The sequence below is a fragment of the Equus asinus genome, chromosome 8 (assembly GCF_041296235.1).
Source record: "Equus asinus isolate D_3611 breed Donkey chromosome 8, EquAss-T2T_v2, whole genome shotgun sequence".
Lineage (NCBI taxonomy): Eukaryota > Metazoa > Chordata > Mammalia > Perissodactyla > Equidae > Equus > Equus asinus.
Genome location: NC_091797.1, coordinates 33,513,037 through 33,525,535, shown reverse-complemented (window position 1 = coordinate 33,525,535; position 12,499 = coordinate 33,513,037). Strand labels below are relative to the sequence as shown.

Here is a 12,499-nt window from a genome sequence, read left to right as displayed (position 1 = left end):
TTAAAACTGCAGATGATAAGGGGGTTGGTTACTTTTAATAAAAGCAGCTCTGAGGAGCTGAGTTTGCTTGCCCTTTGTTGGGAAACATTTACATTTGTAATGGAAATCACCATCTGTAAAGACGCCTCCCTCTCTGTGCCAGGAAGAAGGGGGATGACCTTATCTCTAGAAACTCTTAATCAATGCCAAAGGCAAGAACTTAAGTCGTTTACTGTCTGGCAACTTCATGTAACTGACCTCACCCCCCCCCTCCAACATCCTTCTTTGTCTTTAGCTGAAGATAATATTTAAGTGGGTGGCTTCTGCCATTTACTTAATCCGGTTTGATTCTTATCTAAAAGTTATAGGACCACCCAATAACCAGGCCCCACCTGCCCTGATACCATTTTAACAACTCTTTTTACATATTCTTTCCTGTCTTGTAAAGAGAAAACTGACATACCTATGCCTTAAAATTTAGCCCTACCCTCAACTCATGTTTGCAGCAATGGCAGCAGCAGCAACTCTGACTGCCCATGGGTCCTGTCCCCATGCAGCAACTCTGACTGCCCATGGGTCCTGTCTCCATGCAGCAACTCTGACTGCCCATGGATCCTGTCTCCATGCTATTCCACACTATTCTCTAAATAACCGAGCACTACTGCCAGATCTTGAGAGTCCAAGAAATCTTTCTTTTGACTCCTCAGCTCACCAACCCCGTGTTAGTATGACTCCACAATTCTTCCAAAATGTGGAGGAAGGTGGTATGACTATATCCACCTCGACTCTCTTTCTTCCTGCCTGATGCAGTGGTCTTGATGTGGGGTCGTGAGCCGAGGAGTCAAAAGAAAGATTTCTTAGACTCTTAAGATCTGGCAGTAGTGCTCTTTTATTTACAGAATAGTATAGAATAGCATGGGGACAGGACCCATGGGCAGGCAGAGCTTCTGCGTGGGGACAGGGCCCATGGGCAGTCAGAGATGCTGCTGGCATGTTGCTGCTGCTGCTTCTGCTGCAAAGTTGGGTAGAGAGTAAGGCTAAATTTAAGGCATAGGTATGTGAGTTATTTCTTTACAAGACAAAGAATATGTAAAAAAGTTAAAATGGTGTCAGTGCCCCTAGGGTCCAGCCATTGGGCAGTCCCACAAATTTTAGATAAGAATCAAACCAGATTGAGTAAATGGCAGAAGTCACCGCTTGAATTTTATCCTCAGCTAAAGACAAAGGAGGATTTGGGGGGGGGGGGGGGCGTGTGGTCAGTTACATGAGGTTGCCAGGCAGTAAACAACTTAAGTTCTTCCCTCTGGCATTAAGAGTTTCTAGAGATAAGGCCATCCTCCTTCTTCCTGGCACAGAGAGGGAGGCATCTTTACAGATAGAGGTTTCCCTTAGAAATGTAAATGTTTCCCAACAAAGGGGCAAGCAAATTCTACTCCCCTGAGCCTGCTTCTCATCTATAGTTTTAAAATTAAGCAGCCTAAAATTCCTCATCAGTCTCAGGTCAGGGATGCTCACAAGTGCCAGAAACAGGAATGATTCCTACGCAAGAAACTGTAACTATATTTTTAAACCCCTGTGTCAGAATTCCTAAGGACCTGAAGGGGTAGAGAGTGCCTTCACCCCATCTGGCAAAATCGGGGCTGACAGTGAATGCAGCTATATTGCCTGGTGGTCAGTTAGCCCCCTAGCTCTGTACCTATGTGACCCCTCTATGAATGGGAGCGCACTGAGGAGGAGGGACTGCTACACTAGTATTGCTGCCTGCGTCTAGACCAGCACCGCAGCCAAACCTAATGTCCCTTCCAAAGGTGGAAAGGTTAGGTATCAATGGAGAGAAGGAAAAATAGCAGCTGAAGGTAAAGCAAGAATAAATGGGATGTGTAATGAGAGAAACAATATTACATTACCACCTCAAAAGAGGTGTGAGCAACAGATGATATTGTCTCTTAGCTCAATTATCCAGATGCCTGAAAAGGTGTAGCCATGTATTGCTGAGACTATTTCTGCTTCCGGAACCTGACAAGATCAAATGGAAGCCTGCAAACCTGAGTGACCTCACCCTGGGAGACATTCTCACACAAGAGGATGATGGACTGGACTAATTGTTCATGACTGAACGGGAACCAGTAATTTGCCAGCATCTTCTAACTGTTATGCTCCTTTTGCTATAAGGGATCTGTAGTCAAAGACCAGAGAGTAGCCTGTAGTATAAACAAAAAATATTTACTCTTTGTCCCTGGTTCCTGGCAAAGAGCTCCTAAAACCCTTGGAATCTCCTGAGTGATGAGTGAGTGTCATATGCTAATGAGATGTCTGAGGAGTCCCAGATAGCTTCAGGATGGGGGCTGGTCACTAGAAAGACCCCAGTGATGAGGGCTGAGCACCAGCAGTGCTGTGGGGCTTCTTAAAAAATACTCAGGCCTCTCCCCAGACCCACCATCTCAGAATATTAGGCACAAGACCAAGGAACTGCTTAATTAATAAGCCCTACAGGTAAGGGTGATGCCCAGCTATCAGGGAATCCTGATCTGCATTCCTTTTTTTTTGGTGAGGAAGATTGTTCCTGAGCTAATGTCTCTGCCAATCTGCCTGTCTTCCTGTATTTTATATGTGGGATACTCCCACAGCATGGTTTGATGAGCAGTGAGTAGGCCCAGGTCTGGCATCCAAACCCACCAAGGACAGGCCACTGAAGTAGACCATGCAAATGTAACTACTGTGACACTGGACCAGCCCCTCTGGTCTACATTCTTGCTACTAAATGTGTGACCTGAATACCACATCAGTACCAACCTTGTTATAAATAGAGACTTTCATGCTCTATTCAAGATTGTCTGAATCTTACTGAGATGTCCAGGGGATTCCTGTGCACAGGAAAGTTTGGGACTCTCTGGTCTCCATGCCTTCTAGACATGGAACCAGAAGCATGCAGTCTGCCCCGGGTATGTAGTCTGATCAGAACCCTTAGCACTGGGGGGTCCAGGGTTCAGTCCTTGTTCCTTTCTCTTCTATAGCCATCACTCCCTTGGTAACCTCATCTGTTCTCAAGGCTTTAGATATCATTTACATTGTATCACCTCCCAAATCTATTTATCCAGCCCGGACATTTCTCCTAATCTCCAGATTCATCTGTCCAACTGCCAATCTGCTATCTCACTTGCATTTCTAATAGACATCTCAGCTCCACCATCTCTTAAAGTGAATGCCTATAAATATGCTCCTTCCAGAATCTTTCCCATCTTTGCTGACAGCAACTCCATCTTTCTCCCCGCACAGTCCAAAATTTGGGGTGTCCTCCTTGACTCTTCTTTCTCATTCCCAGATTAATCTACTAGGAAATGCTGCAAAGTCCATGTTCAGAATGTATCCAGATCCAGTCGCTTCCCACTCTTTCCACCGATCACAGCAGTGGAAGCCATGGCCTCCTCCAGCCTGGAACCCTGCCCTGGTTCCTGCTGCTTCCCTAGGGCCTCCCTCGCCCTTTGCCTCCCAGTTCTGCTCTCAGCACAGCACCCACAGTGATCCTTTAAAGGAGAACTCATACCATGTCCCTCTCCTGCTCTAAACTGTCTTCTAACTTCCCATCACACTCAGAGCAAAGGCAAAACCCTTCTGACATCCTCCAGGTCTACATGGTCTGGCCGCACCCCTGTCTCATCTCGATTGCTCTCTGCTCCAGCCACACCGGCCTCCTTGTTCTTTCCAGGACACACAGACACCTGCCTGCCTTAGCGCATCTGCACTGGAGGTTCCCCTGCCTGGAAACAACTTCCCCCAGACACCCTCGTGGGTAATTCCTCATGTCCTTCACATCCTTCCTCAAAGTCACCTTCCCAGTCTGCCTCCCACTGACCCCCCAAATTAAAACAGCTATCGTCCCTGTCCCCACACCCACCCTCTGGATCTCCTTCCCCACTGCATTTTTTTCCGTAGCGCTTACCACCTTCTAACATAAAATGGTCCTTATTCACTACGCTTATTGTATATAGCATGTCTCTTCCCACTACAACATATGCTCCACAAGGCCAGCAATTTTTCTGTTTTTACTTCAGTGACGTTACCCAGGTACAAAAATAGCATATTATAAATCTAGCACACAACCAGTATCAGGTGAATGAGTGTTCAGTGTACAGCACTCCCTTTTCTAGACACGGCATCTTCAATAATGTAACCTGAGGCCAAATGTTGTTTTGTGGCAGCTCCAGCACAATGTCCACTCATCCTGACATCAACGCCACCTGTACTTTTCTCACAAGTGCTACTCTCCCCTTCCCCTCCCTCCATCTCTCCCTCCCACAACAACCCTCCTGCACACCCCAGCACACAATTACAGTTCTCTCTTCAGAAAACAATGATCCTTCACTTGAGTCCTATTGTACAACCAAGTATGAACCTAGACTCTGCTTTATACATTGTGCGTTCAGACTGGAGCCAGCACTGGGGGAACCAGCGCTAAGGGCAGGGAGGGAGAGCAGGCCGCAGAGGAGAATTCCAACAGGAACTTGCCTAGGATGGGAAATTATAGGGTCCCTCTTCCCACAGAATCTGGCTCCTTTGAGAAGGTTGGGGAAAGGTGGAAATGACAATCAAGCCCTAGGTAGAGCTGCCCAAGGACAGAGCTGGACGAGTTTGAAAATTCATCTCTGGACAGTACAGATGCCCGTGTGCAGGGCCACCTGGCCTTGTGGGGACAATGACAGACCAAATGACTCCTGCTGCTGTCAGAGATGGGGGACACCCAGAGGAGAATGACCAGAACTTATACAGAAGAACAAGAACAGGCACAATCCGCTACAGAAACAAAGGAACAATAAATAAACACCCAAAAGGGGGGCTGAGGGCTGGACCCAAGCCTGAGCCCAGGCTGACCCAGCCACATGAAGCCCGCCCTGCACTTGGTCCTGGAGACACAAGGCCCAGGTGGTGTCCAAATCCCTGTGCTCACAGGTCCTGGTGGGACAAGGTTCTCCTGAAAGGACAAGGACAAAGAAGCAGAGAAGATGTCCCCACCAAGGAGTCACCATGTCAAAGGCCACAATGCACTGAACATCAACTGGGCACAGGCCTCAGTCTTACGCTCAGCTCCTCACAGCCTTCTCCTGTCGCCACCTGCAACAGACTCAGCACAGTGAACAGGCAGATTCTGGAAGGTTCTCAGAGCCTCCATTTATTTCCCCTCTCAAATTTTAGGAATTTTCTTCTTTAATTAACCCATCAATCCCTCATGGCAAGAATCTGAAAAAACAAGTTCATATCCAGATGTTTATTCTCAATAAGGAAGGAAGAAGCTGCAGCTCAGGGCAACACGAAGTAAAGACAGGGATGGAGCCAACCCCACGTCTGCTGGAACAGGAAAGTCAATCAGGGGACAGAACACAGGTCAGTGTGGGAGGGGGTCACGGTAGAGACTAGTCTTCCTATCTCCTCATATTATGCTAATAGGAACACAGACACCCTCAGATGCCCTTTGCAGAAGCAGAAGTCAGAGATTCCTTAAGTCACAATGAGGGTGGGACAGGAACAAATCTTGCATCACTCTGTCCCCCACAGGCAGCTGTTTCAAGCTATAGAAGAAAATAATTATGAACAATTTGTCACTGACTGTAATTAGTGACATTCTGAACAGCCCACCACATGCTCAGAATGTCCCAATCAAAGAGTCTCCATAACCTAGTTCAGGCCCCTCCACCCCAGCATCTCCCCACTTCAGGCCTCCAGAATCTCACCTGCCTTGAGAGACACATCAGAACCCTGGGTACTGTCACTGCCTGGGATAGAACAAAACAGGATGTGGTCAGAGCCCACAGGAGATGAGACTAAAGGAGGAACTCTGGGGTGGGTGAGCTCCCCCATGGGCTCCCGTCTACACTATCAAAGGGTCTCAGGCAGCACACTCACTCCATACTTACTTGCAGCCTGAGTGTAGCTCCCTCCTTTTCCATCTGTGGGAAGAAAACATCCTGTGAGAAACCAGGAAGGGAGCAGGGCCATGAGGTCCTAAAGGAACCCCCTAGTCCTGGAGCCCAGAGAAGTTTCCAGAACTGTGATTACAGACCCAGGGCAGGATCAGGAAACATGACGATAGCACATGTGTGGAGACTGGACCAACCACCCTCGTGACCTGTGACTTGTGACTTCCCCTCACCATCTCCTCTGTCCTGTGACTGCTGGGAATCAGGTCCCCATCACCAGACTCATCAAGGTGATAAATTTATCCTTCATTCTCACAAGTGCTTTACTAAAGAGTAAGTGTTAGCAAACAGGGTCCCAGACTAGGAAAGCACATGTGCCTGTGGATGGGACTTTCCATTAACCAGGCAGGACAAACTTTTACCTGGGCTTGAAACACCCTAGTGGGACAAGACATGTCAGACCACACCCCTCCCCTACCTGAGCGCTTCTTCCTCCAGATCACAGCTCCAGCCACCACAGCTCCAAGGAGACCCAGGCCAGCAATGACGCCCACGATGAGGATGGTGGACTGAGGAGGCGGCTCTGGGAAGGGAAGGGAAGGTGAGGGCCCTGCCCCCAGGCCTCAGCCCTGACCCTGCTGAAGGTCTCCAGAAGGGCTCCTGATTTCCCTGAGAAGATGCTCTGAGCCCACGGCTCCCTCCTTACCCCATCTCAGGGTCACGGGCTCAGGCAGCCCCTCGTGCTGCACATGGCACGTGTATCTCTGCTCCTCTCCAGAAGGCACCACCACAGCCGCCCACTTCTGGAAGGTCCCATCCCCTGCAGGCCTGGTCTCCACAAGCTCTGTGTCCTGGGTCAAGTCCTCCCCATCACGCTCCCAGGACAGGGTGATCTCCGCAGGGTAGAAGCCCAGGGCCCAGCACCTCAGGGTGACTTCACGGTCAGAGATGGGGTGGCGGGTCACATGTGTCTTTGGGGGGTCTGAGGAGAAGGGTCAGAAAATTCAGGAATTTTGCATCCATTACGCCACTGAAGCAGGGCTCATGTGACCATCCTGAGAATGGACCGGAGACCTGGAGTGGGGAAGGGAGCACAAAACCCAGACACCAGCCTGTACACAGAAGCCTGAAATAATCTCCACTCCTTGAAAATTTCTGGAATCAAAGTGACTCAGCCCAGGGTAGAAGGCAGGTCTCTGAATGGGAGTAAAGCGATTTCTGGTCCTGAGCTGGGTGGAGGCCAAACGACTCAGAAAACCTTTAGACCTCAAACACGTAGAGTGTGGGGCCGAAGAACAAGGCCTGAGAGACAAAGTCCCAGAGCTGCTGCCAGAGTCAAAGGGAACCGCTTGTCACTTATTTCAGAGATAGCTTCCTCCTCCATCCCCGGAGATACTGGACCCCTTCATGTCCCTGAGAGAAAGGCAAGCCCTCTGGGGAGCCACTCTTCGGCACTGGATCTGAAAACCCTAGCGGACTCAGTCTCCCGACCCACGGCCTGGACACGTTCAGGTGTGGATCCCATTTCCCTCCTCTCTCTGCGGGATGGCAGGCTGAGCCCCTGGGGAGATCAGGAGTCCCGCTGCCCCTCGTACCCACGCGCTGCAGCGTCTCCTTTCCCTTCTCCAGGTGTCTGAGGAGCAGCTTCACGCACTCCCCCTCCAGGTAGTTCCTCCAGTACTCTGCCACACCGGCCGCCTCCCATTTGCGCCGGGTGATCTGAGCCACCGCGTCCGCCGCGGTCCAAGAGCGCAGGTCCTCGTTCAGGGCGAGGTGATCGGTGCCGTCGTAAGCCGACTGCCTGTACCCGCGGAGGAGGCGCCCGTCCAACCCCACGTCGCAGCCAAACCTGAGCTGGTAGGTATGAGACCCTGACCCAGCCCTGCAGTCAGCCCCGCCCACTCGGCCCCGCCCCTGCCCGGACCAACAGGCAGCATTTAGACCCACGCTAAAACTGCGGAAAAGTTCCCGCCGGCTCTTCCCGGGTCCGGGGGCTGGGCGTGTCCGCAGCCTCGGGGTGAATCTCGGACCCGGAGACTTGGGGAGACCCCGGCCCGTCCGTGGGGATGGGGGGTCGCGACCTGGACCCGGGCCCGCGTCGCTCACCGGCCTCGCTGTGGTTCCAGTAGCCGCGCAGGTCGTAGAGGCTCCCTCGGCAATTCTGTGCTTGGTCCTTGGCCCACCGCGTCTGCTGTTCCCAATACTCGGGCCCCTCCTGCTCCATCCACTGCGCCCGTGGCTCCATCCTCGGACTCGCGGCGTCGCTGTCGAACCGCGAGACCTGCGTGTCGTCCACGTAGCCGACGGAGATGAAGCGGGGCTCCCCGCGGGCGGGCCGGGACACGACGGTGTAGAAATAACTCATGGAGTGGGAGCCTGGGGGCGGGGAAGGGCTGAGACCCGGCCGACCCTCCTCCCGGCGCGGGTCCCCGGGTCCCAGGGTGATGGGGCCGGGAGGGAACGGGCCAGGGTCTCGTAAGACGGAAAACGGGCGATGGACCGAGAAGGACGGGGACTTGAGGCGGGAAGGGGGCGGGGCAGGAGAAGGGAGGGGCAGGATAGCTGAGGCCAACTTGGGGGTCTGGGCTGGGTCCGAGGAGACGCGCCTTCCCCGGGGGCCTGCGTCCTGCCGCGCGGTCCCCTCGCTCCGCACCCCACACAGACTATTTCGTCTGCACCGCGCACGCACCTGCCCAAGTCTCGGTCAGGGCCAGGGACCCCGAGAGCAGCAGAAGGAGGGTTCCGGGCGCCGTGACCTTCATTCTTAAGGTCTGAGGAGAATCTAAGTCCCAGAAGGTGGTGCAGACTTTATAACGAGGAACCGCAGACACGATGATTGGCTTTTCTAGAAAACGGGCACGCAACGGGAGTGAGAACCGGGGCCGCGTCATGAGTCTCCAGGCAGGAGGACCTGACACACATTGTGAGGGAGAAGTGAGACTCAGGGAGACAGGGACTTCCCACCACTGAGCTTCAGACACCGCCCTCGGGGCCTGGGACCCTGACGACCACGTCCACGGACCTGGGATTTTGTCCTGACCCCTCTCCTCCTGCACCAAGCACTTTTTGTCACACTGTCTCCCTGAATCCTGGCCCCGGGGCTGTCTGAGGAAACCGGGAGAGACCCCCAGGCTGGGTTCAGCCCCTTTTACTCCTCTTACTAGAATCACTCTTCCTGAAATGGACTCCCTGCCTCCCACACGTTTACCTGTCCCCTGGACTCTTCTAGAAGAAAACTCAGCCCCAGGGAACTGAATGCCAGAGAGTGAGGTCGCCCTGGGAATGGAGGTGGAGGGACGGGTTTTCTATTTCAACCTGGAAAAGTTGTGTCTGAAAACACCAGGTAGAGATTCTCATGGAGACCAGCTTCCTTTTGTTTATTAACCACAGTGGGTATAACACGATCTTGAAAACCGAATCCAGTCTGTAAAAGCAGTGATTTGGGCCCCTTCGTACAGAAATGTCTCTGCACAGCCCTGCAGTTGGACTCACAAAGCTCCTGTTACTTTCCAGTCAGTATATCTGTGACTCCAGGTTGTTGTATTTTAAAATGATCTTCATTCCGTTTGTCCCTGTGAGTCCCTGACATGTCCTCAGTACAACGAAGCACGAGGAAGCACAGTTTGTTGTTGTGCATTAATTTTCTCAAAGTTGCAAGTGGTCGTGCAGACAGAATGCCATTCACCAGAGCCCCTGCACCGCCTCTTTTTATGTTATTCAAATCTGAGCAGTGTGAATATTTTATTGGGACACAATTACTAAACTGATTAACATAAGGGGCATTAGTTTTTAGGCAGCCCCACAGAATACAGTAAACACCAAATGCAAAGGCTACCCTGCTGGGCTTGTAGATATATTTACTAAAGATCTATAAAGCAATACGTATGTTGAAGTCTGAGGATTCCACTGCTTTAGAATTCTTTCCCTCTGCTTCTTTTCATACCCCTGCTTCTCCAGTCCTTCTCTCTGTCCCCCTCCCCGTTCTTCCCCCCTTCATCTCCACCACCCTCTCAGGCCTGAACTGTGGCACCAGTGCCACCCCTCACCTGCCACCCATGGACTATCCTCCCCACAGGGGTCAGGGATCCTGCTAATGTGAGTCAGGATGTGTCATTTCTCCACTAAAACACTCCAATGGCTCCGTCTCACTCTTGGGAAACCTCTAGAATGTAACACACATGAGCACAGGGGCTTTGGGCTGTTTAGGTCAAAGGTGTATCCCTGCCATATACAGCCATTCTTGTACATAGTAGGGATTAAATTAGTTGTCATTGAATAAATGAATGAAATATTATTGTATTAAAATTTAATTATGTTATTGAAAATCATAAAATGAAAAATTAGGAAAGATTTTATTTTATGGTACTAGCATGCTTATCCGTTCATAAATTCATTCCACTGGCAAAAATGCTATGTCCTTATCTGTTGCACAGTGAGTTTGTGTTTTAGTTTCTGTTACTGCGTCACAAATTACCACAACTTAGTGGCTCAAAACAACACCCATTTGTTTGATTACAGTTCCTTAGTCAGAATTCCGTGCGTTGTGTGTGTGGGTTCTCTGTTCAGGGTTTCACAAAGCTGGGTTCTCATCTTGAGCTTAGGATCTTCCTCTAAGCTTATACAGAGCTTGTTAGCAGAATTGGGTTTCTTGTAGTTGTACGACTGAGGACCCTCCTTCCTTGACAACTGTCAGTGAGGAGCCAGAGCAGGACTGCTCCCAACACCTACTGGTCACCAGCATTCTTTGCCATGCGGCCTCCATTTTCAAAGCCCACAATGGAGAAAGTCCCTCACATTGAATCCCTCTCACCTTTGAATCTATTTGTTCAGGAAGAACCCAGTGCTTTTAAGGCCTCACCTGATTAGGACGGTCCCACTCGGGACAATCCCCTTGTCTTACAATCAACTGATTTGAGATCTTAGTTACATCTGCAAAATCCCTTCTCAGCGGCATCTGTGTTAGTGTTTGGTTGAATAACTGGGGGGAAAGAGAGTAACCAGAAAGTGGTTGTTGTGGACCATCATGGAATCAGCCGAGCACAGCCTGGTTATTCCTTTGTGTTTAATTGGGCCATGGTTAGAAGTTGAAGTGCAAATAAATAGATTGTTGTGAATGGTAATAAAATGCATCCTGTTTATTAAACATGGAAATTTGTCTTAAAACCAAATGATGGGTGTAATATTTAATACAGTCGTCCCGCTTATCCACAAGGATACCTTCCAAGACCCCCAGTGGATGCCTGAAACCGGGGATAGTATCAAACCTTATACACTGTGTTTTTTCCTATGCATGCTTTTGTGCTTTGCGGCCATTATTAAGTAAAATAAGGGTTCTTTGAACACAAGCACTGTGATACCAGGACAATTGATCTGATAACCGAGACAGCTACTATGTGACTAGTGGGCGGATAGCATATACAGTGTGGATACACTGGACAAAGGGATTAGTAACTTCCCAGGCAGGACAGAGCAGGATGCTGCAAGATTTCATCAAGCTGCTCAAAATGGCATGCAATTTAAAACTTGTGAATTGTTTCTTTCTGTAATTTTCCATTTAATATTTTCAGACCACAGTTGACAGCAGGTAACTAAAACCGTAGAAAGCAAAAGTGCTGATAAGAGGGAAATAGTGTAATTAATTTAGAGCAAGCAAAACTTAAAGTGCAATAATTCACTCTGTCTTTGGACTCTGTGTTAGTTATGTACCACAGGATAAGAAATTACCCAAAATTTAGCAGCTCAAAACAACAAACATGTATTATCTCCCACAATTTCCCAGGGTCAGCAATCCAGCAGAGGGTTACTTGAGTGCTTCTGGCTCAGGGCCTCTCTCAAGTTTGCAGTCCAGTTGTCAGCCAGGGCTGCTGCATCTGATGGCTTGACTGGGGCTGGGAGATTCCCATGAAACATGGTTCATTCATATGGCTGTTGGAAGAGGCCTCAGTTCCTTGCTGGATTGCCCCAGGAGGCCTCAGTTCCTAGCCATGTGGACTTTTCCATAAGGTGGCTAATGACTAGGTGACTGGCTTCTCCCAAAGGAAGTGATCCAAGAGAGAGAGCAAACAAAGTGGAAGCTGCAATGTGTTTTATGTCCTAGAATCATAGTCACACACCATGTCATAACCCTTATTCTATCAGTTTGCAATGAGTCATTAAGTGCAGCCCACACTCAAGAGGAGGGAATTAAGCTCCACCTCTAGAAAGGAGGAGTATCAAAGAATTTACATACATATTAATACCAAAATTCAAATTAGATATTGTTTCAGAATTTTGTAAATCAGTGCTTCTTTTATCTGATTTTTTTTTTTAGTGCTTTATATTTCTCTTTTGGAAAATAATAATTAAAAGTTTGAGAAAGGAGATACAACAATCTTTGTAAGTTTTTCTTGCAAATGCCTTTAATAATAGTGTTCCCTTCAATAAGCTGCAACAAAGTTGAGAACATATAGTAGTGACATCAAATACTGTACTTCTAAGAAGTGAGTGCAATAATAATAATATCTTTAAAATAATAACTATCTTTGTTTCCCTTTAGAAGTTTCAAATATAATTTAAGAATGTCAAAAATATTGGTTAAAATACCGATTTCTTACTCAAGATCATATTCA

The 12,499-nt window shown here is 49.3% G+C and overlaps 1 protein-coding gene across 1 annotated transcript; it reads right to left on the bottom strand.

Annotated features, from left to right (window-relative positions):
• Positions 1 to 5,227: 5,227 nt before the first annotated feature.
• Positions 5,228 to 8,797, bottom strand: LOC106848244 (patr class I histocompatibility antigen, A-126 alpha chain-like). Its single transcript, XM_070515287.1, has 8 exons — positions 8,581 to 8,797; positions 7,998 to 8,267; positions 7,487 to 7,762; positions 6,598 to 6,873; positions 6,370 to 6,474; positions 5,889 to 5,921; positions 5,706 to 5,747; positions 5,228 to 5,543 (listed from the first exon to the last, which is right to left on the bottom strand). The coding sequence occupies exons 1-8, from the start codon at positions 8,780 to 8,782 to the stop codon at positions 5,539 to 5,541; spliced, it is 1,209 nt and encodes a 402-aa protein (XP_070371388.1). The 5' UTR covers positions 8,783 to 8,797; the 3' UTR covers positions 5,228 to 5,538.
• Between the last annotated feature and the right edge of the window lie 3,702 nt (positions 8,798 to 12,499).

Coding starts and splice junctions, on each gene's coding strand:
- LOC106848244 (XM_070515287.1), bottom strand. CDS start 8,782: ATGACGCGGCCCCGGTTCTCACTCCCGTTGCGTGCCCGTTTTCTAGAA. Junction 6,874..7,486: donor GGAGACGCTGCAGCGCGTGG/GTACGAGGGGCA, acceptor CCTTCTCCTCAG/ACCCCCCAAAGACACATGTG. Junction 5,922..6,369: donor CTGGAGGAAGAAGCGCTCAG/GTAGGGGAGGGG, acceptor TTCTTCCCACAG/ATGGAAAAGGAGGGAGCTAC.